Source organism: Tamandua tetradactyla, chromosome 2 (genome assembly GCF_023851605.1).
Source record: "Tamandua tetradactyla isolate mTamTet1 chromosome 2, mTamTet1.pri, whole genome shotgun sequence".
Lineage (NCBI taxonomy): Eukaryota > Metazoa > Chordata > Mammalia > Pilosa > Myrmecophagidae > Tamandua > Tamandua tetradactyla.
In genome coordinates this window covers 214,416,720-214,444,654 of record NC_135328.1, presented here as the reverse complement: position 1 = coordinate 214,444,654, position 27,935 = coordinate 214,416,720, and the positions used below count along the sequence as shown (strand labels likewise).

General features: G+C 52.7%; 1 protein-coding gene across 5 annotated transcripts in view; it reads right to left on the bottom strand.

Moving 5' to 3' along the window:
* Positions 1 to 2,183: 2,183 nt before the first annotated feature.
* The window catches only part of CIROZ (ciliated left-right organizer protein containing ZP-N domains), a 66,315-nt gene continuing 40,563 nt past the window's right edge, over positions 2,184 to 27,935 (bottom strand). The window contains exons 2-15 of one of the 5 annotated variants that reach the window (XM_077151328.1): positions 23,682 to 23,782; positions 19,450 to 19,548; positions 16,731 to 16,855; positions 14,369 to 14,512; positions 11,122 to 11,160; positions 10,077 to 10,214; positions 9,469 to 9,553; positions 8,142 to 8,338; positions 7,779 to 7,902; positions 4,663 to 4,788; positions 3,363 to 4,545; positions 2,906 to 3,030; positions 2,510 to 2,598; positions 2,184 to 2,355 (exon numbers count right to left, since the gene is read on the bottom strand). In XM_077151328.1, the coding sequence (XP_077007443.1) occupies positions 2,242 to 2,355; positions 2,510 to 2,598; positions 2,906 to 3,030; positions 3,363 to 4,545; positions 4,663 to 4,788; positions 7,779 to 7,902; positions 8,142 to 8,338; positions 9,469 to 9,553; positions 10,077 to 10,214; positions 11,122 to 11,160; positions 14,369 to 14,512; positions 16,731 to 16,855; positions 19,450 to 19,522 (2,562 nt within the window). In that variant the 5' untranslated portion in view covers positions 19,523 to 19,548; positions 23,682 to 23,782 and the 3' untranslated portion in view covers positions 2,184 to 2,241. Of the gene's footprint in view, positions 2,356 to 2,509; positions 3,031 to 3,362; positions 4,546 to 4,662; positions 4,789 to 7,778; positions 7,903 to 8,141; positions 8,339 to 9,468; positions 9,554 to 10,076; positions 10,215 to 11,121; positions 11,161 to 14,368; positions 14,513 to 16,730; positions 16,856 to 19,449; positions 19,549 to 23,681; positions 23,783 to 27,935 lie in introns of all 5 variants that reach the window. The other 4 variants (XM_077151330.1, XM_077151331.1, XR_013171283.1 and 1 more) reach the window with 4 other exon arrangements.

Genomic DNA, 27,935 nt, shown 5'->3' with positions numbered 1-27,935 from the left:
GGTCACAGGTGCCCCTCCAGGCTCCGGCGACCCGCAGCCCCGGTCAAAAATCCGGGGCTGTCACATCTTGAGGGAGCGCGGAGCCGCTCCCCAGAACCCGCGCACTTTCTAATGAAACGCAGCCGGTCAGGCTGGGAGTCGGTGCGGAGCGCAGCAAGGGGAAGGAAGAGAAACGAAGTGGTTTGTTCCGGCTGCCCAGCGCCGAGCTGGGAAGAGTGCCCAGAACAGTTAATGCCCAAACCCTCTCAGCCTTGCAAATCGCCGCTCGCCTGGGGGGCGGGGGTGGGGTGGCGAAGAGCCATTTATGCCAGGTGAAGGCTGGTGATTTCATTAACTCATTCCCTTTGTCTTGTCTCCAAGGGCACAGGTTGGTTAAACACAAGGAGAACTTGGTAAAGGGTCAGTTCTGATTTAGAGGATCTTTCTCTCTCTCTCTCTCTCTCTCTCTCTGTCTGTCTGTCTCTCTCTGTCTCTCTCTCCCTCCCTCCCTCCCTCCCTCCCTCCTTCTCTCTCTCTCTCTCTCTCTCCCTCCCTCCCTCCCTCTCTCTCTCTCTCTTTCTCCCTCTCTCCCTCTCTCTCCCTCTCTCTCTCTCTCTCATCTCTGGTCTACAGTGCCCCCAAACCGGGTGGCTTTGCAGAGATGAAGAGAAGGGAGAAGTGTGGGATGGGGGGGCGGGTGGGGAAGGAGAGAAGAGAAGTTGATTCCTGGGAGAAAAATGACCAGTCAGTCTTTCACAGTTTTATGGGATGGAAGATGCGTCATGTCTCAAAATCATGTAGCAGCCATCTCCACTGTGTCATCTGGAGCCAGGGGTGGCCCTGCTGCTCACCCAAGGGGACTCTGAGTGGCCTTTCCTTACAGTGGGTGGGTCGGCCCTGCATTGTTCCCACCTTCTTTCCAGGCCCCCAGGCCCTTTGCTGCTGCTCTGAAGTCCACCCGCTAGGCAGCTTGCTAAAGCCTCAGTCGAAGCCCACTGCTCTGCCCAAAGGCCTCCGGCCAGAATAAAATTTGTTCTCCTTCAGGCCCTGCTAGCCTACACCTCAACCCTCCGTTTCCTCCTGCTCACTCCTCCAGCATCATGGCCTTTTCTGTCCCAGTAAACCCTCCCCAGGACCTTTGCACGTGCTGCCCCTTCCCCAAGGTCTTTCCAGGCTTGCCCCCTTCCACCACCCTACATCCTTAAAGGGGCCTCCCCAGACCATCTCACCAAGGCAGCCCACAATCCACCCTCCCCCCAGGGATTTTGTTCTCTTCAGGGCGCTCAGCATTATTAGAAAGTATTATTTGTGCACGTTTCTTGTCCGCTCCACACTCCCTTCACACTTGCACACACAAGCACACACTTGCACACACTAAAACTTTCGCTCCTGGATGAGGGAGTCTCTCTGCCCAATTCCCTGCCGCTCTCCCCACCCCCAAGTTGGAACAGTGCCTGGAACAGAGCAGGCACTCCGCGGCCCTGGTTGAGTTATAATGTCTGGGGCACACGCAGTGGAGAATAGCCTGGGGTCTGGCGACCCCTCGGCCATGAGCCCACAACTCGGCGCTGGCCTCTACCCGCTGACAATACCAGCCTCGAAGTGGCATCGCGCCCAGGGCGGCGGGTTCACTGAGCCAGTCCAGGCTCGGGAGAGGCCGAGGCCTCCTTCCCGCCCGGCCCGGGCCCCCGAGCAGGGGCCCCTCCCACGGGTCCCCCTCTAGGTGTCAGGCTGGCCCTGGGGGGGGGGCTGCCCACAGGGGGGAACGCCCGGTGGGGGGAGGGGGGGCGGCCCTGGAGTCGCGGCTTCGATTCAAGAAGGGAAATCATCCGAGCTTTTAAAAAATTAAATGGAGTCAGTAATTTGATTTCAGAGAGAAGCTGAAAACCTCGTAATGGCAGGAGCAGCTCAATTCCGTGGTGAAAAGGAAAAGCCTTAAATGGGGCTATTAAGCTTTTGCCTGGGATGGATCTGCCCAGAGAAGGAAGAAGGAGGGGGTGGGCCGGGGGGGGGGGCGGCGGGGGGAGAAGCTGTCTTGGAGGGAGAGACCGTTTATCAGCCAGGACAACCCTGATTATTTATTTATTTAGTTAGTTCGCGTTCCGGGCGTTGCCGACCGCCTCCTCTCCTTGGCTGCGTTTCAAATCCCACTTCCAGTGATGGGTCGGTGGGGGATGGGGGATGGGGGTGGGGGTGGGGGTGGGTGGGGGGTGGGAGGAGGGGTGCTCCCTTCCAGAGCAGTTGCAAGTGGTGAGCTCTGGCTCAGGCCACTGCACCCCAGCTGCGGGCTACACACCCCCGAGATCGGCTTCTGGGCTGGGGTGCACCGTCACTGGGGGTCCCCTGGGGCAGTCCGGGTGAGCCGAGTGCCAGCTGCTGCCATGGAAACCAGAGGAAGGGTGTGGTGAGTAAGAGATACAAACGAGCAGCACCCTCCACTACCCACATCCCCCCCATCCTAGGTACATTAGAGACCCGGGGTCATGCCTCCTGGGGCCTGGTGGGGCCACACACTGTGGGGTCTTATCACCTTCCCATCCAGAGATGTTTGAACTAGGGCGGAGGTCTTCCCCGGTCCTGGGGTGAGCATCAGCCCCACTCCCCCTCCTCTGCCTGGACCTGGGAGCCCGACGGTTTGGACAGCAGGGAAATCCAGGAAGAAGCTATTATCATCCTCATTTGACTGATCAGGAAACTGAGGCATAGAGAGGTCGGGTGGCTTGCCCACAGTCACACAGCGAATGAGCAGAGGGACTGGGACTCGAAGCCCAGTAGCCTGGTGGCAGAGCCTGCAGCCTGCACCTCGATCCCTCACCGCATCCAACAGCGAGACAACAAGACAGCAAGAAAAGGAGTCTGGGCTGTCCAGACCGAGGCCACCCAAGCACCCTCTTGGGGAGCACCCCCCAGAGGGACCAGAACTCACCCCAGGAGTCCCTCCTCCCTGGTGTTCGGATGCCCTGGGGGCCCCTGACGCTCAGGACTGGTGGCCACGGTGGACTCTGTCGGCTCCCGGGGAGGCCAGGCCCCCCAGCCTCCGAGCTCCGCGCGCTAGGGGAGGAAGGGCCCATGGGAGCCCGCGGGCTCAGCGCTGTGAAAGGGAGGGCTGATGTATGAGCCCCCCCCCTCACCCCACCCAGCAGCCGGGGCCACCTCTAGACCCCCGACTCTGCCCGTTCCCGGTATCCCTGACCCTCCCGGGACGAGGCTGAGGGTTGTTTGGAGGTAGGAGCCAGAGCGCTCTCGGGAAGAGCTGCCAGCCTGCTGCCTTCTGCTGGCCTGGAAGGAAGGAAACTGGCAGAGGCTGCTCGACCCACCCTGTGCTCCTAGGGGACTTGGGTCCTGGGGCCCCCCGGGCAGGCAGGGGGTCCGGAGGTACTCACCCTGGGCTGGTGAACGTGCCCGCCCTCCCCCAGAGGAGGGTGGGTCCCGGCGCCTCCAGGTCCTGACGGGGGTCGGGGAAGACATGTCCAGGTGCCCTTGGGCTCCCTTGTGGGGGAAGCCAGGCCCTGCTGGGTGGCTCCATGGGCTCCGTGATGGAGGGTGTTCCCTGGGCTGCTCCCCACCCAGGGGAACAGCAGGATCCCGTTGCCTCTTGGGCGGGACTGGTCACTGAGGACCTCACCACGGGCTGGAACTGCCCCCCGTCAGGCTGCCCCCGGATGGGCTCCTTCACAGCCACAAGCCCCCTTGACAACCCTCCCAGCAGGAGGGGTCTTCCCGATGACTGGGTGGGCTCCTGCACAAGTCTTTGAGTTCTGAGACTCTCAGCTAGGGTAGAGGACTGTCCTGAGACCAGGGACGCTCTGGACTGCTCAAGCCTCCAGAGAAGTGGTTGAGGGGGGGTGACTCCTGAGGACAAATGCTCGGCCAGGGCTGTGGGGTCAGGGGAGACTGGAGGTAGGGATCCGGGGCCAATCCCTGAGGACCCCGAGTAAAGTGTGACTGGGGACGAGGAGTGCCCAGGTAACCCCACTTCCTCCAGGGGAGCCCGGGGGCCAGGCAGACCCTGCCCTGCTCTGGGGGAAATGGGGACACTGGACGTCCAGCTTCTTCCCGCCAGCTTGGCCGGGTGCAGGAAAGGTTCAAACTCCTTCTTCAGTGAGAGAGCAGTGGAGAGAGAAGCAGCAGCAGAAATGGGAGCTTTGGGTGGGCTTCGGGGGCTCTGAAGAACATGGTCCAGAGCAGGGGCGGGACAAGCTGTGGCCTTGGGCTGCTTCTCCAGGCCTGGCTCTGGGGCTGAAGGCGCGAGTCCTTTGGCGAGCGCCCAGGTTTCCAGCCCTTCGTCTGTGTGCGCAGTAGCTGCTGACCCTCCCTCCCACCTCCTTGCATTGCCTCTCAGCACGCGGGGGTGCTGCAAACTGGGCCCACCAGCCAGGAGGGGCGCCGCCGTCGGCTGAGAGCGCTCAGAGTCTCCAGTTTTCTCCGGGGAAGGTTCTGACTTTGAGGAGGAGGTGGCAAGGCCAGGGGTGGGAGTGGGGCTGGGGCTCTCTTTGGAAGAACAGTGGCCAAAGAGACAGGCTTCAGGCCCGGAGGTGTCCACAGATGCCCACTGGGGGCCAGGCCCTGTGGAGGGAAGCATGGGTGAGGGACATGGTCATGGACTTGGGTTGGCCCTTTCGTCAGTAGGCCACTGTATCAGGCCCCGAGACAGCTCTTCCCAGCCTCCCAAGGCAGCTGAACCTGCAGTTTGGAGCAGGGAAGCGGCGGCGGACAGCATTCCTGCTGGAGGGGTCCCTGGTCCTGGGGGCAGCAAGGACGAAGCTGGCTTTGGCGTGGCAGCTGCAGGAGGCAACTCCATCCCTGAAGCTGCCGGAAAGGAAGCAGAGGTTAGGTCTCTTCCTAAGGAAGCAAAATCCGCCCCCCCCCCTTACACCCTTCTGTAGGTGCCATGCATGTCCCCATTTATAGAGACAGGGAGACAGAGGCTTCCAGAGGTCAAGTTCAAGCACTGGGCTAGGAACTGACTTCACTGGATGAATTCCACAAACTTTGACTTGGAGTCCTTTTGAGACTAGGTGGGTGCCAAGATATATTTTTTTAATTGATGCACAGAATGTCAACTTTTCTGCAGAGTATCTGGCCTGGGCTCCTTGCCCCAGCCACTTTCATCTTTAAGCCATTCTTTATTTTGAGGCCAGTTGGTGGGCCCAGCCCTGGGAACCACAAGACCGAGGCAGTTCTCCCCACTTGGCCCCTTCAGGTTAGACTCAGTCTTGGCATTGCTGACCCTCTGACCCAGATCATTCTTTATTGGGGGGGTGGGGGGCCCTTGTGGGATGTTTAGCAGCATCCTGGCCGCTGCCCACTAAAAACATCCCCCAACCACAACCGAAAAAGACTCTTGACACTGCCAAATGTCTCCTGGGAGCACAAAATCGTCCCCATTTGATTAATCAGAAAACCGAGGCACAGAGAGGTTAGTGACTTGCCCCAGGTCACACAGCTAATGAGTGGAAGGACTGAGATTAGAGCTCGCAAGTTCTGGCCCATGGATCAAACATAGCCCTTAATCTTGTTTGGTTTGGGCTTCAGAGAATTTTAAATATTTAAAAAATTAACTTATAAATGTTTTAAAGGGGGAGCTTTTCTATGGCAATCCAGGTTTCCAGCTTATTGTGGACAATCAGAAGATCTGGCCACACTGGGCCAAATTCTGCAAGGCAGGAATCGGCTCCAGCTAAGAAAGGCAACTCTTTACAAACCTGCCAGGGCTGGCGGCTGCCAGGTCTTCCTACGCTGGGGTAGAGGTTTTTTTCTCCTCCTCAGGCTGCCTTGCTCATTTGCTTCCCACCTTAAGGCATTTGGGTCTGTGGCTCCCGCTTCAAAATTTGAAAACAGCTACAGCTAAACCCTCCCCTTGGTTTCTCTTCTTCAGCCTGGACAGTCCATGTCCTCCCTGTTCGCAACATGTACCATCTTAAATAATTAGGATTTGTCCTATAGGTCCTCACCACTTTTTTTTGGGGGGGGGATTAAAAAAATCTGTAAACACAGACAGCTTAGCCAATCCCAGTGTATTCATAACCCAATTTATTAGTCACGTATTTACATAGAGAAATGTACTTTGTCTAAAGCATTTTACACAGAGGAATGCACTTTGTCAAAAGCATTTTTTAAAAAATTCCTAGTGACTATTCAATCCAACAAGCATTTATCAAGTGCTCACCACGGGCTAGGCAGTACGATAAGGCCTGTGAAGAAGAAAAAGCTGAACAAGACCCAGTCTCTGACCTCAAGGAATTCAGAGTGGAAGGAGAGACCGACCGTGTGCCAATAATTATAATAAGAATAGAAAGACCTAGAAGCTGCAGGGAACCAGGGAGGGGAGAAATTCATCCTGGCTGCTGATATTAAATTAATAAAACAAGGAAGAGAACATTCTCTCCCTGTGTAAATTTTTCCAGAGAGGCTACAAAAAAAAAAACCTTCCTAAAATATTTTTATTACTCTTGCTGTGCTATTTTTGTATTTTATTCACCATCTCCCTATCAAGAACCTGCCCTCTGAAGAGAGGCCAGGACAGAGACCACCCACTCTCTGGCATGTCCCCCCAAGCCTGCCCGCCTTCTATTATAATCCTCTGGACATTTGTTATCTCCCCTTCCAGACTGGACACTGCTGGAGAGCAAGGACAGAGCCTGGTGGCCTCTGTTCCCCGCTGAACCTTGCATGGGGCCTCAAGCCTGGTAAGCGCTTAGTGAATATTTGTCAGATAAAATTCAAGCCCCCCCCCCAAAGTCAATGTCATTGCTGCAGGAACCGTTAAAATAGAAACAGCCGAAATGTGTAAAATTTTTCAAGAAACATTTCCATTTTTAGCAGACAGAACTCTTCCCCCCTCCACCCCATCCCGCCTTTTCTTTGTTTCTAATTCTGAATTTGGGGCTAGATGTGGTAGGCAGTCCCCCTTTTAATCTTTAAATATAGTTCTGAATATAATTACATTTTTATGCAGCACCGAAACATCATATCCTGGTAACGGGGCACTTTTGCCCTATTAACATCTGAGTTAAATCTCCTTCGCGTCTGTCTTCTATTGAGGACAGTTAAGAATTATAAGATGAAAGTGATTGACATCATTTGTGAATTATGTGTATTTCCTTACGCTGTATTTCAATGGGTTTTGCTCCTGGTGGTTTCGCATGTGTGAATACCAGGTTGTTTGGGAGCTGTGCATTCGCGGAGGACGCAGCCTCCTAAGCCCCTTTGCAGACCCGAGTTCTGGCGTCCCGGCATGGAGGACATGCGCTTCTCTCGGGTTAAGAAACAACCTGCGTCACCTAATGCTGCTCTTTGCCAGGGAGCCTGACCCATCTGTTTAGTGACCCAGAGAACTGGAGACCACCCAGAGCTCCGAGCAGATCGGAATGGAAACAGCTCATCCCGTGGCAGGCGCTCCTCTAAGCCCCTTCTGCCCCTTATCTCAGCCAGACCTTGTCACAGTCCTGCCTATCAGTCTGGCTCTGGGATCCCCATTTTGCAGATGAGAAAAGCAAGTCTCAACAAGCATAAGTGTCCCGCGGAGGTCCTGCAGCTGCCTCGGAAGACGCGCGCGTGCGGCAGTCTAGCACTAGAGCAGGTGACCTTGACACCCCCTGGTTGTCCTGCCATTCCTGTCCCCCTGCCAGTTCCAACCAGTGCACCTGACTCTGTGACTTGGCCGGCTGGGTGTGGGAACTATTAGGGCCAGAAGGGAAGCCTTATGTGAGGAGAAAGCTGACCATAGGGCCAGGAAAGAGGGTTCGTGTGACGTGGTCGTGTTACAAGCAGGCACGCCCTCACCGTGCCTCACTTACCCACGCACGGGAAGACGTTCTCTACCGTCCAGAGCATGGGGGAGGCCGTCTCGGCGGATCCCAGGGTCAGGTCTACGTTATAGAAAGCCTGTGTTCCCGGCATTCCTTGGGCCTCCTGGCATTGCTGCAGGGCAATGAGGAATTTGATGCATGAGGCAAGGTGTGCGCTGTGCTCTGTGGCTGTCCCCCGATGGGTCCACCTTGGTGAGAGTGTCAGACCCCAGCGGCCAAGGGGGCGAAAGGCCACTTTCAGCCAGCCCCACAGACCTGCTCTCCATGTTTCTGACAACACACGATGTCGATGGCCCAAAGGAGACAGTGCCTCTTAAGGGATAGAATTGCAGATGCCACCAGGACACTAACCTGGACCTGGAGTACCCCGGCTGCGGGGACGCTGACCATCACAAAGTCCTTGCTTTCGGTGACTGTGAAGGGGCCGGAAGGGTGGACTTGGAGAACTGTTAGGCTCAGGCTTTCCTCGATGTAGGAGCCTCTTTTGACCAGACCCAGTCTCTGCTTGGGGATGTGAACTGAGACCTCCGACTCTGGCTGCGATGATGCTGGAGGGGGAAGGACACATGGCATGGGAAAAAGTACACCTTGGCAGGGATGAGGACAGCACGGCACACCTCCCCAGTGGATGACATGATGACACTCCGTGGTGTCCTGGTATGGCTGCCTGGCTGCACTAAGTTGGCTGCATTAAGGAAGAAAAGAAGAAAAAAGCCATCCCCAAGGGCTCAAGTCATCCTGCCATTTGCCAAGGCCAATAAGGAAGTGGATGTGGGAGGAAAGCTGCCCGGGGAAGCTGCAAATATGTCTCGGCCAAGCCTCTTTTCAGCTTAGGTGGCCTAGCCTGGTGCCCCTTCCATTACCAAAGCTGCTTTTAAGAAATACAGCTCGTATCAGTTGTTTACACTTTAGCAAGAATTTCGTTGTGTCAGCTCTCTCAAGAGGGCACTTTAAGCCAGCTCTGCAGTTGCTAAATGAAAGCATCTGTCTCCAAATAAAGGGATTTCAAGCATCAGGAACAGGAGGCGAGATGGCTGGGGCTCGGCAAGGCTGTCCCCAAGCCCCTGAACTCATCAGAGCCACCACAATGGAACCTGGGTCATAATAAAATTCTATACAATTGAAAAGTCTTAGTCATCTATGACCTACCCACGCAAGACACAAGACAGAGACTTTGATCCACCTAACTTTACATACAGAGTTCTTTAGAACTTAAAGCCCCCGGAGGTAGGAAGAGTCTCCCAGATCTGGCTTCTGTATGTAATGGAAGCCCACAGGAAGGTATTTGCCCAGATCAAAGAGCCCTGGAGAGAGATGGAAGCTGCAGGCTCTCTCCCAGCCTTGCCCTCCCAGACACCCCTGCGGCCCATTTCAGGACCTCCAAGGAGTTTGGAGACACCAGATTGGGAGAGCTCCCCCCACAGATGATGATTCTGCTCTTTTGGCTCCATTCCACACCCCACCCCTCCACCGTGCCCCCACTCTCCTCCAGCAAGTGCAAATGTCTCTTTGTCCCAAGCATTTCAGAAACGCACAGCCTGGCCAAGGTCCTGGTCAAGAGAGGAGAAGTGGGTTGGGACCGAGGAGAATCAAGTGCCCAGAGAAAGAAAAAGGAAGAGGGGCTGAGAGAGCGTTAGAGCTGGAAAGGGTGGGCGTGACGGGTGCTCCTGGGTCTTACCCTGCGGACAAGCGGCTTCTAAAGAAATTGCATAGTAGCCACTGACCAGCCAGAGTGGCAGGAGCTCCACGGAGCTATTCAGCACCTGCTGAGGCAGGGAGGTCCCTTGTCACCTCTGCAACGGCCGTTCCGGAAACAAGCTCCCTCCCCAGGCTTCCCCCTCCCAACCCCCCCACCCCCAACCTTTGGACTGGTCTCTGGACTAAATCCTGAGAGTTACGGAGCCCAGGCCAGGGACCATTGCCCCGATGCAACCAGGAAATATTATTTAGCCAGGATATTTTTAGCAGGAAGCGAGCTGGGAGCAAATGTCATGTGAGCCGTCTTCTCTTACATGGCAACTTTGGGCTATTTAAAGAGATGGTAATTACGCTCCTGCCACCATGATCAGTACAAGCTGAATACATGATTGCAGGAGCCCCTCACCTGTCGAGCGGAGCACTTTGCACTAATGGGGCCCAATTTTCGAAGCCGCCTGCCTAAATTTGTCCGGTCTCGCAGGTGGACATCTGAATCAGCACCAGAGGTGGCTGCTGCCAACAGCTCCGCGGGGGGGTACTGGACCCCTGGGGCCCCCAGCCCGGTCAGGCCTGCTGCCCACCGCTCACCTCCCTCCTCTGCAGAAGGCCTGGTCTAGGGCTTTGGACGGTGACAGTGGTGGCATTGATGTCCACATACAGTCCCATCAGGCTGGCATCTTCCAGGGAAGCCACCAGCTCCCCTCGAAGGGACAGCAGCCACGGGGTCTGGAGAAACAGGACCTACTCACAAACCATGTATCTGGCCAGGGAGACAGGCACTGGTGATGGAGGAGAAGGGACACTCGAGAGCACACTCAGGAAGGTGATGGGACTCGGGGAGGGAGGGCAGGGTGGGAGGGTCACTCAGAGAGGCAGGCCCGCTGGACACCCCCGCTCCCTCTACTTTGGGGAAGCAGACCCCTCGCAGGCGTGCTTGGGGCACAGCAGGTGCACGCTAAGGTTTGCAGCCAGCCTCCATAGGGACACCTGCCAGTCATCCGGCACTGCACCCAGCACGGCCAGGGTCCTGCCCTCGGCTCCACTGGCCCTGCTCCAGAAGGACATTTGCAAGGGGACCTTGAAAAAGACAGCGGCCTGGACGCTGGGAGAGGGGCAGGGAGGGGTCCCCAGCCCCCATGCTAGGAGGAGAAGACTCGAGGGAGGGCGTGGTCACTGACTTTAGGTGTCCAAAGGGGTGGGAAACAGAGGAGGGGGTGGCTCCTTGGGGGGGAGACTGCAGAGGGCAGACCCAGGACCAGCAGGAAGAAAGTTGGGGGAAGGGCTCTTCAATATGGGAACGGGGAGCCTTGCAAAGGGGTGAGCTCCCTGTCACCGGAGACCCTGCACAGAAGATTTAAGTGTGGGAACAATCTCAGAGGCCTCCAGCCCCGCCTCTCACCCAAACCCAGGGTCCCCTCCTCAAGGTTCCTTTCCAATGGCTTCGAGTGGGCAGCAGGGGAAGCTTTAAGCTTCTGTGCCAAGACTTGGGCCTAGAAGAGTTGGCACTGTCCACTGACACCCTTCGGGTGAGGGGGGCAGGGGATCGCAAAACCTCGGGCCACAGGAGTCCCCTAGCACCAGGCCTGGCAGAACCAGCAGCCACCTTCTAGAAAGTCGCTGTTGCCCCACCTACCTGTCCATGGGTGCTTCTCGGGGGCAGGGGTCGTGAAACCTGCAAAACAAAGAAGCAGCTAAGTCTGCCTGGCATGCGGTAAGCAAAGGTGAGTGAGTAAACATTTCTGCCGAAGCATCTAAGAGCTGGCAATTACCCCAGCGGGAGGCCACAGAGAGAGAGTGGTGCCAGCCGGGTTGTTTGCTCATTAAGACAAGAAAATCATTTATGTTCTGGGACTCAAGTGTCAACAGACCCAGGGAAATGTCACAGCCTCAGCTGCCGCCCGGGGCCCGGCCAAGGGGGCAGCTGGGGGCCCAGGCACAGCTGGCGAGGCCGAGAGGGGCTGAGTATGTGATGCCACGCAGGGTCCGTTTGCCACCGCCAAGTCCTTCCATCTTGCTTTTCTCCCAAGTTCACCCATTTTCTCCTCTCCCCTCTTCTTTCCGTTCAGGGTCCGACCAGCCCTGGAGAGAGTTTGTCTATGGCCTCATGCGCACGAAGGGACCGAGGGGGGTCCTGGATGCAGGACTTTCTGGGACCTGTGGAAGGAGGCACCATTGTCCCCTTTTCACAGGTGAGGGACCTGTGGGGATGGTGTGGTCCAGGCCTTTCCCCGGAGTTCCTGCAGCAGCCAGGGACGCCCTCGGCCCAGCTGCTCGCTCAGTTCTTTCTACTTCTTCCAAGCCTCCCTTTGCCTTTGTCTTCACCTGGACAGGGAGGTCGTGGCACAAGGAGAGAGTCGCAGACTAGCAGAGTGTCCCTCTGAGATCATCTGCCTGCCCTCCCCACCGTGCAAGGAGGGGACGCTGCAGCCGGCGGGGACTGGCTCACCTTGACACTCCCTCCCCTTCCCACCCACCTCGCGGCCCCCCCAAGCCAGGCAGAGAGAGGCTGGCTCCCAGGAGCTCTTCACTAGCAGAAAGCTGAGTGGCCAGCTGAGGCTCAGGACAGCACACCAGGGACGCCTGGGGGAGTCCCAGCTGCTTCCTTATCCTTGGGCTTGCTGCTCTCACTTGGCGAAGAGGAAGCAACCGAGAAGATGTCCTGCCTCCGGCAGGGAACAGAGCAGTCAGCTTTTGCCCCTTTTGCACAGGAAAACCTTGTCCCACTGCTTCCAGACCCCGGCCCGGTCTGCTGCGACCTGGAGGGAGCCCCGGGAGGCTGAGTTTTAAGAAAGAAGGACAGATTTGACCAGTTGCACGGGTAAAAAACAAAAAAAACGCCCGGTGCCCTTTAAGGCGGCGCCACGGGGCAGCCCCGCGCGCTGCTATATTTAGGGCCCGGGACAGGCAGGACCTCTGGCAGCCGGCACCGGGAGCGATCGCTAATCACTGCATCGAGTTTACGGGTGCCCCTGGGCACACTTAACCCAGGGCAATGAATAGTTATTGCGCGGCCTCCCGCTCGGGGCCTGTGGGCACACTTAAGCAAGCGCGCGGATGGCTGCGAGCGGGCACGGCTCGTGTACACCCTTGGGCACCCCGCGCCGTCAGCGGGGAGAGGCAGAGTATTAAATATCTATGTGCCCTGTGCCCACAGCTGCATTTAGCCAAGGGCAAGGCCGGGGAAACGGCTTTAATTAAAACTTAATGCAAGTTCAAGGTGCAGCCACGGAAGCGGCGGCTGCAGAAGTCACCAGGAATGAATCAGTCAATTCGATGAGGTTCTCGGGTGGGGAGAGGGCGCCGGGGAGGGGCGGGGGGCTGGGGCGCCGCAGACCTGGCTTCCGTCGCGGCTTGCTGGTGACCTGCTCTCTCTGCGTCTCTGTTCTGGGGAGTGGGGACACCCCACGCTCCCCACACCTCAGTCGGGGCAGGAGGCTGGGGGTGAGGATATTTGGCTTCAAAGGCGGTGAGGGGCGGGGGGATGGAGACAAAGCGGCGGGCCCGGGCTGGGAGCGCGTCCTGCTTTTCTCAGCAGTTGTCCCGTGTCCTGTCCCCACAGCATCGTCCCCCTGGTGGCCGCTCCCAGAATGACAGGCCCAGGGCCGAGGGAGAAAGGGCCAGCCCTGGAAGGTCAAATGGGTCTCCTGGGGTGGGAATCTGGGGTGCGGTCCCCAGATTTTCAGGAGATCCAAGACCAGCATGCAACTCACAAGACCAGTGGGCTGAGAAATCCCGACTGCTCGGCCCCTGCTCCTTCAGGTTGGAGAGCAAAAGAACTTCAGAGAAGTCCACCCATCTGTCCAAGACTGCCCTGAGTCAGGCGGAGCTGAGACCAGCTCGGGTTTGGAGAGCCAGGGTTTGGGCTCTTTCCCCCTCGCCACACTCATTTTTAAATTCAGACCATATGAGAATGAGAGTAAAACTGTAACCTCCTCCTGGGGCAAGGGACCAGGTCTTATTCAAATGTGTCCCCTTAGCCCCAGCACAGTGCCTGGCATATAGTAGGTGCCTAATAAAAGCTTGTCAAATGCATGGCTCATTAGCAGCCTTTTTCCTCCAGTCTTTTCCTTTTTTTTTTAATCTCCTTTCCTTTTCTCTCCCTTCCCCTTCCTTCTCCGATCTCCTCCCTCAACCCCATTTCCCTCATACTCAGCCAAAGATCAACCACCAGTGCCCATCAGGCCAAACTGAACCCCCAAAGTGTTTTGTTTGAGCCAGTGTTTAAAAAATTAAAGTCAACATATTTTTTTTAATTAGGACATTCCACATATAATTATGGATTTCCACTTTCTCTTGAAAAGTTGGAAAACCTGGCAACATGGGGCCAGAGTTGAGGGGTGGCTATACCCCTGGAGGGGTTAGGGTTTGGGGTGTGTGCCCCAGCTTGCCACAGCCCCCTCCACTCTGCTGGATCAAAACTCAGCACCCCCGCCCCCCGCCCCAGCTGAGGGACCTCAGGCAAGGGAAAATAAATTGATAATTGGGAGGCAGTTACAATAGTCCCTGGAAGAGTGAGTGGAATGTAAGTGTTTTCTAAATAAATGAAGACACGAATAAAATTCTCTGTTGCCTCCTCAGTCTGATACTCATTTCTCTTGTGGGCTCGGCTCCTGGAGGCATTTGAACTTGTAACACGCTGCCACCCCCACCATTCCCCCAACTTCCACAATCTATTCTGGACCTGGAGAGAAAGGAAATCACAAGGTGAGAGCCCAGTCGCTGGGCACCCAACAAGCACCCACGAGTTTCTGCAGAGGTGTGATGCCATACTGCACTGCCAGTCCTGTGTGGCTCACAGCCTCACCGCCTGCTCTGGCCTAGGACAGAGGCGCAGCCCGGGATGCCCCCTCCCGCGCACCCCCCCGACCCCAGCCCGTTACCTGCATGAATGTGGGCCCGCAGTGGACGGACTCCTGGCTCAGCCTCCACGTTTCCACCGGACACTTCATTATGTAGCGATGGCCCTGCTCCAACCTTCTCACCCCTTTTTGAAATATTCTGATTTCCAACCTATAATTTGCTTCCTGGAAGTCGGGCAAAATTCATGTGTGCAAATGAAAGAGCAAAATACGGTTAATAAGCGCCAATTATAGGTCAGCGACTAGTTTTAGCAGACAAAGTCAACATCAGCCCTCTGGAAGCCAGGCAGCTCTCACGGGAGGGGGCTAAGGAGCAAGACAGAGGAAGACAAGGACTCGGAACTAAGCACCTGCTTCTGGACTCCGAGCTTTCAGCCCCCACCAGGGGAGCCCTCAGGCTTGGGGGACATTTGTAGATTTCGGGAAGGTCATGCCTGGACAGACAGAAGGGAAATTTGCACCTAGATGTCACTTGACAGTTGACAAGCACTTGCTCATGCCTTCTCTCCCTGGACCCTGACAACTGTCTGGCAAGGAAGGCTTCCTTTTTCCCATTTTAGAGATGGGGCAATTGAGGCTCAGAGGAGGTAAGGCATGTGGCTGGCCATTCCTGGGACTGGCCGCAGGACCAGGCCTGGATCATTCTGGAACTCGACTGCCTCGTGTCCCTGAGTGCAGTGTGGGGCTTCAGGATGTGAAACCGGTGACTCCCACAAGGGAAGTGGGGGCTGACCTCCTCCAGCCACGAAGGAAGGTCAGGCGTTTACGCTTTGTGGTGGGGCCCGGGAATAGTGGAGGCGGACGTGAGGGCTGGTGACGGGGTGTCCAAGAGGAGGGGGGATTGCAGAGAAGAGAGAAAGAGAAGAGAATATTTCCTGTAATTTCTTCCTCACGATTGACCACAACCCCACTTGGGAGAAACTCTGGGTTTGGACAAGGGAGGGGAAAAAGAAGAAATGAAGCAAAAAGAGGAAATGGAGATGAGAAGGAAAAGAGAGGAGGGGAAAAAAGAAAATCAGAGGGCTCTGTGGGGCAGTTTGCAGGCTCTTGGGAGCCAGGAAGTGGAATTAAAGCTACAAGTGTGCCCAGCTGCAACCTCCTGGCCCCCATGCCATCAGCCGCTGCTTAAATCACAGCCTCTGTTTCCCCTTCTGCCCCTCAAAGGAACTTCAGCTCCCCCTGCCTCCCTCTGACTGGTGTAGCCCACCCCTCAAGCCCCAGCTTAGAAGCCCCCTCCACTGAGCCATCCTGGGCCAGGCAGGCTGGGTGGGTTCTGAAGCTTATGCAGTTTGGGGCAGTGGGGCTCTTTAAGAAAGATAATGCAAAAATACCTTACTTTTGCAAATTTTACTGAGTCATTTGGTCTTGTGAACACGTAAGGGGGCTGTGCAATGAGGGACCCTGAAGCTTATGCTCCATCAGCCGCTGCAGAAAAACACAGCACCATTTATCCACTTCACTAAGCATTCACTGAGCACCTACTGTGCTTCAAGCCCTGAGGCAAGCAGGCCTAGGGTGAGAGATGTTATTAACCAGGGCAGCAGGTGCAATGACAGAAGTAGGTACATTGCACAGCACAGCAATTAACTATCAGGAAGACTGCCTGGAGGAGGTGGCATCCGAGCTGAGTTAACCCAGTGCTGGGGACTGAATCCCGTGGCCACAGAAGTCATGTTCAAGTCTCAATCCACATTCCTGGGGACTTTTTGTAAGTAGGACTTTTGAAGACATTATTGGTTATGGTGTGAGCCCATTTGTGAATAGCATCTTCCAAAATCCAGTTCAGATGAGTTTAGACGAGGCCAAATTGAATCAGGGTGGGCTTTAAGCCATATGACTGGGCTCGTTATAGGCGAAGGAAATCCAGACACAGTCAGTCAGAAGAAGCCAGAAGTTGGTGGAAATTAGAGAAGCAGAAACAGACAAAAGGGGTGGAGGGGGTTGGGGAGAGGAAGAGAGAGAGAGAGACAGAAAGAGCAAGAGCGAGCGCCATGTGATGGAGGCTTCTGGGCCCAGCACGGATTCTGGTAGAGAGCATCCCTGCCAATGCTCCACTGTTGGACTTCAAGCCTCCAAAACCATGAGATGGTAAATTTGTGAGCTTAAACCAACCCCCCGTGTAGTACTTGTCCAGCAGCCGTGGCTGCTGTGTCTATGCCGGGGCTTCCGATGTCCGTGGCCGCAGCTGGGCGAGGACAGGGCTGTGGCTCCCCCTCCCCTCCCTCCCGCAGTGCCAGGTGCAGGCTGGGTTTTCACCCGGAATAGCTGAGTAGTGCCTCCTTATGTAGTGTCCGTGGCCAGGCTTAGCTCCTTTTGTGTCCTAGAATGGAAGCTTCCCAAGAGACAGCACCGTCTCCCTACAAAAACTAATTCCCAAACCCACCTCCTTCTTCACCAAGCAGGCCGAGTACCGAGCTCGAAAAATGAAGTCACCGTTGGGAGCAGGATGCAGAAGGAAGCCACACTGGGCAAGAAAAGAATCCAGGCGGTGGGGGGCCCTCCAGGTCCCTATGATGGAGAGGAACAGAAATGCCCGCTGGGCGTACCGTCCCCAGCAAGGTCAGAAATCTCAAGACACCCAGACAAAGACTGCCGATGGCTCCTATGCCCGGAAGCTCCTCACCTGTGGTGGGTGAAAGTAGCAGTCATGGGAAGAAGCCTGGAAAGGCAGACCCCCCACCCGGAAATCCTGTTGGTTCTACCTTCAAAGGATGTCAGAAATCCAACCCCTCCTCCCCACTCTGTTCCCTAACCTGGATGTCTTCAATTGAGCTGCCTCTTCTGTCTCCAGCCTCCTTCCTTGTCCCTTCTGTCTGCTCTCCAGCCAGATCATGTCGCTCCCCTCTCACACCTTCCTATCTCTCTCTCCGAGTAAAACCCAAAGTCCTGAAAGGCCCGCATGATTCATCCCTCCTCTCACCAACCCCCTCTCCTGCATCCACACACTCTGCTCCAACCACACCGGCCTCTCTGCTCTTTCAAGTATGCCAGGCACAACACTGCTGCCTCAGGGCCTTTGCACTGGCTGTGCCCTCACTCTGGAGCAATCCTCTCCTAAGTACCTGGTGGTTCACTCCCCCACCTCCCTCAAGGCTTTGCTCAGTTGTCTCCTTCTCAGCAAGGCCCACCCTGATGGCCCTGTTAAATCGACCTTCTCCTGCTTTCTTTTCCCTCTCATTTCTCTCTTTCAAACCTACTATCTGATTCATGTATTTATCATAGTTATTATTTATCTCCCGCCACGAGCGTCATGGCTTCATGCCTAGCAGAGTGTCTGGCATACAGGGGACTCAATAAATATTAGTTGAATGAGTCAACCATAAGGAGTGATAGCTCTGGGTCCAAGGCTTATAAGGAGTTGCTGATCTTCTTTGGATTTTTTCTAGTTTCCATATTTACCTTGTACTGCTTTTGTCATGATTTTTAAATGACTTTAAAAAGTCATTTTTAAAGGTGCACAGTTTTCATTTTCAAATACTTGACTCTCAAGCGTGTATTTGATAGGCAAGGAATGTGCTGCTTCAGAAAGCGGCTCGGGAAGCCTTTATGTGGGGGATACTCTAGCGAGGTGCCTTCCTTTTAAAAGCATGCAGATTCCACCTCTCTCTTTAGCAGGAGATCAGGGTCTTGCCTCGGGCGGAGGGAGGCTCTGAAAGGCAGGCTCTCACTGGGGAAATAAAGTGTCTAAGTCTGGATGTGCAAATTGACCTGGATCATTTTAGTTTTGCATTCACGTTTGCACTTTGTAAATATTTGCCTGGCATCCCGCTGCTCACATCTGCTTGCTGTCCCCTCAAGTTTATGGAAGGCAGCAGGCACCGTCATTGCTCCCGCCCCACCTGCCACTGCGGCATGAGCTGCAAACGCTCTGGCGAGAGCCACAGGTGTCTCTGACAGGGCCTAAAACTAATGGCCTGTGGCTGGCCGCGGTGACTAATTCTCTGATTATTGACTTTATGATTTTACGCTTAAAACTTCTTTATAATAACACACAGAAATGTTTAATGGGCTCTATCCAGAGCCATAAAAATTACTTATTGAACAAGCGTTTTAAAACTATTAATCTATTGTTTTCCATTAATAATGGCTCTCCGAAGAACGGGCGACAGCTTAATGTATCCACAGCATTTCTCCTGGAAAAGTGGCCTTTTCATACACAAACGCTGTTCCCTGGGCCTCGCCGGCCACCTGACCACACGGCTGCCGCCCCACTCCCATAAGGCGCCTAAAGAACTTCCAGAACAAATGGGGTCCCTGGGCGGTTTCCCTAGAATCTGGAAGAGATGGGAAAGCCCCTCCCCTCAATTGCTCTCTTCCTGTGGGAAAGCGAAGAGAAATTCTGTGGGCTTCTGCTGCTGCCCCATCCCTCGCGATGGAAAGGACAGAGGGAAGGGGCACTCCGTACGTCTCTCTGCTTTCGTTCCCTCTGCTCTGAGCGCCACGGCCACCCCACAAGGGTGTCGGGCGCCTACCCCCTCCCACGTTTTCTGTTGGCATGTGTCCACGGCTGCAAGGCCCCTGTCACACTGTGCCCTGGCTTGTGCTGTTTTAGGCGCACATTCCCCGGCCACACAGGGAAAGGTTTCCCATTTTAAGTGTGTGAGAATCGCCCCCTTTTCCCCACGTCCGTTTCTTTTCCCAGGTGATTCAGGCTTCCAAGTATATCAGCACCGGATGGGCACTTCTTCGAGGGTATCAGGCTGTGTGTTCATTCGGTGAATATCTATTGAGTGTCTACGTACCAGACTTTGCTCGTGGTTCTGGAGAAATCAGTGGGCCAGCCCCCTGGGAGCTGCCTTCCACAGAGGGCACTTGGGAACAATAACATAAGCAAGCAACTACAGATCATTCTAAGTGTGATGGGTGCTGAGAAAAAAGTGGGTTGGAGAGTGACAGGGGTGGGGTGGGCTACTTTAGAGGGAGAGGTCAGGAGGCTTCTGGGTGGAAGTGACGTTTGGGCTGAGTTTGAATGGCAGGAAGGACCCGGTCATGAGACATGGGTTGGGGGAGAATTTGAGGCAGAGGAAGGGCCGTGCAAAGGCCCTGGGGTGAGGTCTACATACAGAGGCAAAGGCCCTGCCCAGCCAATGACTGTCCCTTACCTGGGAAGTGTAGAGTCCTGCCCAGCCACTTCCTCAAACCCTCCACGTGCCTCCTCGGGATGCAAATGGCCATGTAGTCTGAGAAGCACTCCACCTTCTCTGTTGGAGAAGAAGATATTCCTGAGAAGGAGGGAAGGAGGGAGCCCAGCCCAGCTTCCATGGAATGATCATGAAAGAGCATGTAAGAGTCCTGTTGTTATACTGACAGTGTCCTTTTCATGGTACAGAGTTCACAGTTCACAATGTCGGAGGAAGAGAAGCAAGGCTTCTCAAACTTCAGTGTGCCTACATATCATATGGTTAAAACACAGCTTCTGATTCAGTGGCCCAAGTGGGGCCTGAGAGTCAACATTTCTACTGAGCTACCAGATAATGCCAATGCTGCCTGTCCAGGGACTGAACTTAGTGCAGCGAAGTCCTAGAGATCTTTAAATATAACCATTATGGGTGCTCGGGTGGGTCAGTGGTAGAATGCTCGCCTTTCATGTGGGAGACCCAGGTTCAATTCCCAGACCATCACTCAAAAAAAATGTAACCACTGCATTTTACACAGGAGATGGGGAGCAGTGTGACTTCATGGTGAGAGCATGAGTACTGACCGGGTCAGAGCACCCAGGTTCAAATTCTACCTCTGTTCTGTACATGTGGACTTGCTGCTTGTACTCAGTCTCTTCCTGTGAATTGATTGTGATGATGGTGGTGAAGGTAGTGGTGAAGATTGTGGTGAGCGTGGTGGTGGCAGTGAAGGTGACGGTGATGGCGGCAGTGAAGGTGGCGGTGAGGGTGGTGGTGACGATGTTGATAATGGTGATGGTGATGGTAAGAGTGAGGATGGTGGTGGTGATAGTTGTGGTGGTGATGGTGGTGGTGGTGGTGGTGGTGGTGGTGATGATGGTGATGATGGTGGTGATGGTGATGGTGGTGATGGTGGTGGTGATGGTGGTGATGGTAGTGATGGTGGTGATAGTGGTGATGGTGATGATGGTGGTGATGGTGGTGGTGATGGTGGTGATGGTGGTGATGGTGATGATGGTAGTGATGGTGGTGATAGTTGTGGTGGTGATGGTGGTGATGGTGGTGGTGATGGTGGTGGTGGTGGTGGTGGTGATGATGGTGATGATGGTGGTGATAGTGGTGATGGTGATGGTGGTGATGGTGGTGGTGATGGTGGTGATGGTAGTGATGGTGGTGATAGTGGTGGTGGTGATGATGGTGATGATGGTGGTGATAGTGGTGATGGTGATGGTGGTGATGGTGGTGGTGATGGTGATGATGGTAGTGATGGTGGTGATAGTGGTGATGGTGATGATGGTGGTGATGGTGGTGGTGATGGTGGTGATGGTGGTGATGGTAGTGATGGTGGTGATAGTGGTGATGGTGATGATGGTGGTGATGGTGGTGGTGATGGTGGTGATAGTGGTGATGGTGATGGTGGTGATGGTGGTGGTGATGGTGGTGATGGTGGTGAAGGTGGTGGTGAGGGTGGTGGTGACGAAGTTGATAGTGGTGATGATAAGAGTGAGAGTAGTGGTGGTGATGGTTGTGGTGGTGGTGGTAGTGGCAGTCTGTGTGTTGGTGGTAATGGGTGGTGTGGTGGTGGTAGTGAGTGTGTTGGTGGTGAGTGTAATGGTGGTGGTAGTGGTGATGGCAGTGATGGTGATGGTGGCGGCGGCGGTGGTGGTGGTGGCAGTAATGGTGATGCTGGTGGTGGTGGCAGTGGTGGTGGTCGTGGTGGTGGGGATGCTGGTGGTGGGGATAGTGATGGTGGTGATGATGGTGATAATGAGACCTGCTTCATAGGATGGATGTCAGGCTTAACTGAGTAAATGTACAGGAAGGTCTTTACAGGGTGCCTGTCCTGATCATAATTATTGTCACCCAGAGATGACCCCTTCCTCTGCCTTCTCCACCCCACCCCAATCTATTCTCTAAGCAGCAGCCAAGAAGGACATTTAAATGTGAATGAGATCATGTCAGTTTTCTTTGATCTTTTCAATGGCTCCCCACTCTCTGTGGAGTAAAATCCAAACACTTCCACAGCCTATGCAGCCCTGTTCACCTTTCTACCTTCTTCCATCATCACAAAATGGCCTTTTCTCAGGTCTCTGTATATGCTGTTCCCTCTGCCTGAAACACTGTTCCCACTCCTCCCATGGCAGCAGCCTCTTCATTCCACAGGTCTCAGCTTAAATGTCACCTCAACCACTTTCACCCATTCTCTATCCTGGCCTGGTGTTCGTTTCTTCATGTCTCGAATCACTGTTGGATACTATGTTATCCAGTTGTTCACAAGATTTCAGTATACTTCTCGCACTCAAATAAAAGGTTAGCAGTAATAAGTTTATCTCCTCTCAAGTGAAGATGAGCTCAGGGAAGGCAGGGGCTGCATCTGTCACGTTCACTCCTCTACCCCCAAAGCCCTTTGATGGACAAAAGTGCCCAGCACATGAGGCCTCTCAGTAAATATTTGTCCAATAAATGGCGATGCTTGGGGCCTAGCATGCCCAGGAGAAGGGACAATGATGGAAGTACTGACCTGGTACTTTGTTTCTTCTTTCCCCTAACACATACATGCTAAGACCCAAGCAAAGCCATATATTATACCTAACTTGTTCACCATAGTATCTCCAGAACCTTGCCTGACACCTGGCATCTACAGACACCTGATAAACATGGGTTAAATTCATATTTTCATTCCAAGTTCATGGGAACAATATCAGGTAATCACACAGAGCAATATCAACTGAGATTATTTGGCCAAATTAAGTGGAATCTTTGTTGGATGTGGCATATCTCTCCAAAGAGAGCCCTGGCCAGACTGCTCTCATAGAATAGCTTTGATAAGAAGCTTAAATTAAATTTACTCTAGATGTGACTTATCAGACAACTAGAGAAATGGGAAGATGGGAAAATCTTATCTCGTGGGTTAATTTCTCTTTCAACAAGACATTTCAGCTGCCATGAAGAACACAAAGCACGTGGAGCCCTGGAATTGGACTGTCATGGTTCAAATCCTGGATCTGACACTTGCTCTGGGACCTGGGGCCTGTCATTTCATCTCTCCAAAGTTCAATTTCCTCTTCTGTGAAATGGGCACTTGTATTGTAAAGGACTGACCTTGCCCAAAGAAATAGGTGGCCCTTTGCCCTTGGCTCCTGGGTAATACCTCTTTGCCCAGGAACGTCTTGCCTGATGAGAGTGTATGTATTTACATGGGGGTTTTGGACCCCATGCCTGATAGTCTGTGTCAAATGTGTAGTGGGGAGCTGCAGGGCCATGCGGTGTCAGCTTGACCTCTGGAGGGGCTGGAGACTAAGGTCAACTACCCGGAGGTCAACCACACCAATGTGACTGAGCCCCAATAAAATCTCTGAACACGAAGGCTTGGGTGAGCCTGCCTGGTTGGCAATGCCATGTGTATTGTTACACATAGTTATGGGAGAGCCCTACTGTCTTAGACTCTGTCCTTTGTGCCTCTCCCCTTGACTGATTTTAATTTATATCCTTTCACTGTACGATACCATGACTTTGAGTATAATGGTTTGGGGGAGTTCTGTGAGTCCTTCTGGTGAGTTGGCAGACCTTAGAATGGACATGGGGACCTCCAAACTTGCTACTGGTGTCAGAAGTAAGGGTGGGCTTGGGGACTCTCAAGCTTTCGGTATAAGAATAGTACCTCCCTCACTGGGTATCAAGAAGATGAAATGAGAGGAGGCATATACAGCCCTTAACATGGGGCCTGGGCCGGAATAATCCTTCAATAAATACATACTACACCACGGTGTCTTCTATTTTGTGTGGTTGCTACACGTGGAGACTTGGAGCACGACTGCTGAGATGAAGTCCCACTTATTGCTGTGGTATCCTAGACAAGTCATCACGCTTCTGAGCCTCAGTTTCCCCTCTAAAAGTCATGCTACTATAAGGATGAGTTTATAGACACAAAGCCCTGAAGTCCTGCTCATTATTATTCAAACAAGCACTAAACTCCGAGTCAGAGGACCCAGGCCTACCCCTGATCCTCCCACTAGCCGGCCGTGCAGCCTCCAGCACTCAGCCTCCCCAGAACCCCCTTTCCTTGCTGGGAGAATGAGAGACCGAAATCCAGGTTTCATTGAAATCTTCCTCACTTCTAAAGTTACCCAAACATCACATGCCAGGTAGGTTTTCTACCTGCTCGATAGGGAAATGCCCGAAACCCGATGTAAGCCATAAAAACATGATTTATTTACCTGTTGAAACTTCAAGCGCTGGGCTTGGCCTGTCCCTATTCGACTTGAAGGGACAGGTCCAGGAGAGGACCCAGGGTTGGACGCTGGTGAGACAGACGGCCCTGCAGGAGGGGAGAGGAAGGTGTGGGGCCAGCCGCTACGGGGCACTTCCACTCACTCAGTCCATCAGCAGTGACCATGCCAGGCAATGACCCACCATGTAAGCAAAAAATACATGTACAAAGTTCATTGCAGATGGTGCTCAAGCTCGGAAGGAAATAAGCTAAAGCAGTGTGACACGAACGCCTGGGTTGGGGAGGTCGAGGGGGCCCATTTCAGATGGGGAGGCCAGTATAAGAAGATGAATGTCTGAAAAGGTTAACATCATGGCTTTCATACAGACAGACAAAGAAACCCGTGTTAAAGATATTATTTGTCATTATTAATGAGGGAACCAGGCAGATGTTACAGCCAGTTCAAAGGAGAAATCAAAGAACAGTCACATTTATAGATCAGGAATGTTGAAATGAATTTGCAAATGGACACGGAATTGGCTCCATTCACACTTGGAGGCGGCAAGTCAATTGAACTTCCCCCAACAAAATTTATTTGCATGTCCATAGACAAGAATCATTTGCATTGCCATCAGTTCTCCGCAACTTGCAGCACTATAAGGTAGCCCAAAGGCTAAACGAGGCAAAGTTTTTCATTGGAGACATTAAGAATCATTTCTGTTTAATCCAATTTCCTTATGTTGGGCTGAGGCGCTATGGCAAGGCGTCCCATGCAAAGATCTGGGGAGTGGCATTCCCAGCAGAGGGAACAGCAAATGAAAGGTCCTAAAATTGGGAATGAGTTTCATGCATTTAAAGAAGTAAAAGAAGGCCAGTGCGGCTGGAACACAGTGAGGAGGAGGCAAACGATGGGAATGAGGGGACAGGGGCAGCAGGTAGGACCTCGGCAAGTGGGACCCGTGGAGTCACAATGCAGACTGGAATTTTACTCTAAGAATGACGGGAAGCACTGGGCGCTCAGAGCGGGGAAGGGACAGGACATCACCTCTGTTTTAAAAGAATCCCCCTGGCTATAGCTATAAGTAGACTATTTACTATCTACTACTATATAAGTAGTAGATTTAAAAATTACTAGAGACAAGAGCCTAAAGGGCCCGGAGAAGAAGGGAGAGCTCAGGTAACAATTCTGGAGTCAGCAGCTGGGAAGAAGGACTGACAGTAACAGGGAGTGATGGCAGGATATGGGCAGGAGGGAGTGCTAACTGGCTCAATAGCTTTGGGAAAATGATTTGGCAGAACTTACTAAAACTGAACTTACCCCACCCTATGACCCGGGAATTCCACTCCACCAGAAAAGCGAGCTTGGGTGCACCAAAAGCATGTGTAAGATGGTTCATAGAGGCATTTGTGTTTTACTTCCTAAAAATAAAAATTTCTATCTATTACCCAAAGGACCATGAAAGTAGAATGGATACATTGTGGTCTGTTCATTCAATGGAATATTATACTGCAAAGAAAAGGAACAAACTACTGATACCTGCAACAATATGGATAAAAGCCAAAAACATCTTGCTGAGTGACAGAAGCCAGGCATAAAAGGTATATACTCTTTGATTGCATTCATAGGAAATGAAAGAATAGACAAGAAAAACTCAATTTCCCTATTTGGAGAAGGCCTGATATTCTTGAAAGCAGTGAGGACAACAAAATCAGTAGGCTGAACCTACAATTTTGGGGTTTGTTCATATGAAACTTATCCCTGTAAAGGATATGCTAAGCCTACTTAAAATTAGGCCTAAGAGTCACCCCCAGAGAACCTCTTTTGTTGCTCATATGTGGCCTCTCTCTCTCAGCCAACATGGCAAGCAAACTCACTGCCCTCCCCCTCTCTACATGGGACATGACTCCCAGGGATGTGGACCTTCCTGTGGGACAGAAATCTTGGAATAAGCTGGGGCTCAGCATCAGGGGATTGAGAAAACCTTCTCAACTGAAAGGGGGAAGAGAGAAATGAGACAAAATAGAATGTCAGGGGCTGAGAGATTTCAAATAAAGAGTCCACGAGAGATAATCCTAGAGGTTATTCTTACGTATTATATAGATATCCCCTTTTTAGATTAAGGCATATTAGAGAGGCTAGAGGGAAGCATCTGAAACTGTAGAGCTGTGTTCCAGTAGCCATGTTTCTTTAAGATGATTGTATAATGATACAGCTTTTGCAAAGTGACTGTGTGATTGTGAAAATCTTGTTCTAACGCTCCTTTTATCTACAGTATGGACAGATGAGTAAAACATATGGGTTAAAAATAAATAAATAACAGGGGGAACAAATGTTAAAATAAATTGGGTAGAGGGAAATACTAGTGGTTAATCAGAGGGAGGGGTAAGGGGTATGGTACGTATGAGTTTTTTCTTTTTTATTTTTATTTCTTTTTCTGGAGTGATGTAAATGTTCTGAGAAATGATCATGGTGATGAATATACAACTATGTGATGATATTGTGAGCCACTGATTGCACACCAAATATGGAATGTTCATATGTTAAGAATATTCATGTTGTATGTTGATTGGTTTTAATAATAAAAATTAAAAAAAAAAGCATATGACCTTGTGAACATCTTGCTAGAATTCCTCCCAGAGCTCAGCTTCACCATCATTAAAATTAGAATGACAAAAAATAGACAAAACTAGCCCCAGTTTGGACCTTGGAGGAGGGAGGCAAGAGTAATGAATGACTGAGAAAGGCCAGGAAGGTTTGCTAAGGTGCTAATGAGGTTCTATTTCTTTTCCTGGTGGTAGTTATCGGTGTGTGTCTGCTTGGGAACAACTCATTGGACTGTACGTCTGAGTTAGAAGGGGAAAATTGTGAAACCAAAACGTTTTCTAGGTTCTTCAGTGGAAAACTGGGTGTTGTCTTCTTCCAAGTTACCCGATTCTATGGGTTCTCGGCACCTTTCATTCTCTCGGAGCTATTTTACAATTCTATCAATTATAGTATACTGGTAACCATGCAAATGACGCTTGCCTGGAGAAATGCAAATTGTGCCTGGTGGAGTTCCAGCTGGTTTTTGACCTATGGATGTTGGCCAATTTTGCATCTATTAAGCAAATTCATTCCCACATTCCTGACTACTTGTATAGGTGTCTGCTCTCTGGATTCTGTTTTGAACTGATTGTAACATATTACTGGCTCCTTCATTAATTAAAGAGTGAAATAAAATCTTTGACACATGTTCATTTCATATTTATATGAAAGTCATGATTCTACCCTCATTTTAAAATTAACCTTTATCAAGATCTATGCTTTTCTGTATTTAAAGAGGTAGAGAAGGACGCTGTGCTTCCATCTAAGGCTGCAATCGACAGACCAGATCGTCATGAAGCCCTTCAAATCCGGGGTGGGCCAGGGCCTGAGGCAGAGCCCAGGCAGGTCAGCTGTCAACACCCATGGTTTCCCAGCAGGCGGACGGCAAGGAGGATGGCAAAAAATGACAGGCGGGGGTGGTGCAACAGTGGCTCAATGGCAGAATTCTCTCCTACCATGCCAGAGACCCGGGTTCGATTCCCGGTGCCTGCCCATGCAAAAAAAAAAATGACAGGCCATTCCCCCTGCCTGGGACCTGGACTGAGCCTGCAGCCTCAGAGCCTGCAAAAAGAGGCTGTTGCCCGCTGCCTAACTGCCTTCATTGGATTCAAAAGCAAGTATGGGGAGCGGTGCAACGGTGGCTCAGTGGCAGAGTCCTTACCAGCCATGCCGGAGACCCAGGTTCGATTCCCAGAGCCTGCCCATGCAAAAAAACCATAACAAGTGTGGGGACCCCCTCCTAGGAGGCAGCCTGGGCCCAGCCTGGGCCCTAGTCCTCCAACTCTAGATGCAAAACCTGCTGCTGGCTTCCTTCGGGTCCCAGCAGGGGGTCTCCCTATTATTATTTGATTAATTTGCAAAACGGAGACCTGGCTGGAGCCATTGGGTTTGCAGTCAAGTCCTCTGAATGTGAGTAAATCAGACACTAAAAGTAAAGCAGAAGAATAAACGGGGAAAGGAGGAGTGGTTGTGTCCCACGTTTAGCTCCATCCCCGCCAGGGAATTCATGCTTCTGCTATTATATTAAGTAAAGCCACACAAAATCCACCTTGCAGGAGGCCAGGGGCATGAGGGTGGATACGCGATCACACTCTCCTTTAGTACCTGCCCTAAGACTCCTCGGTGAGCTTTGGCCACCCGTGAAAATTGACAATTAGGAGAAAGAGGCAAGTGTGG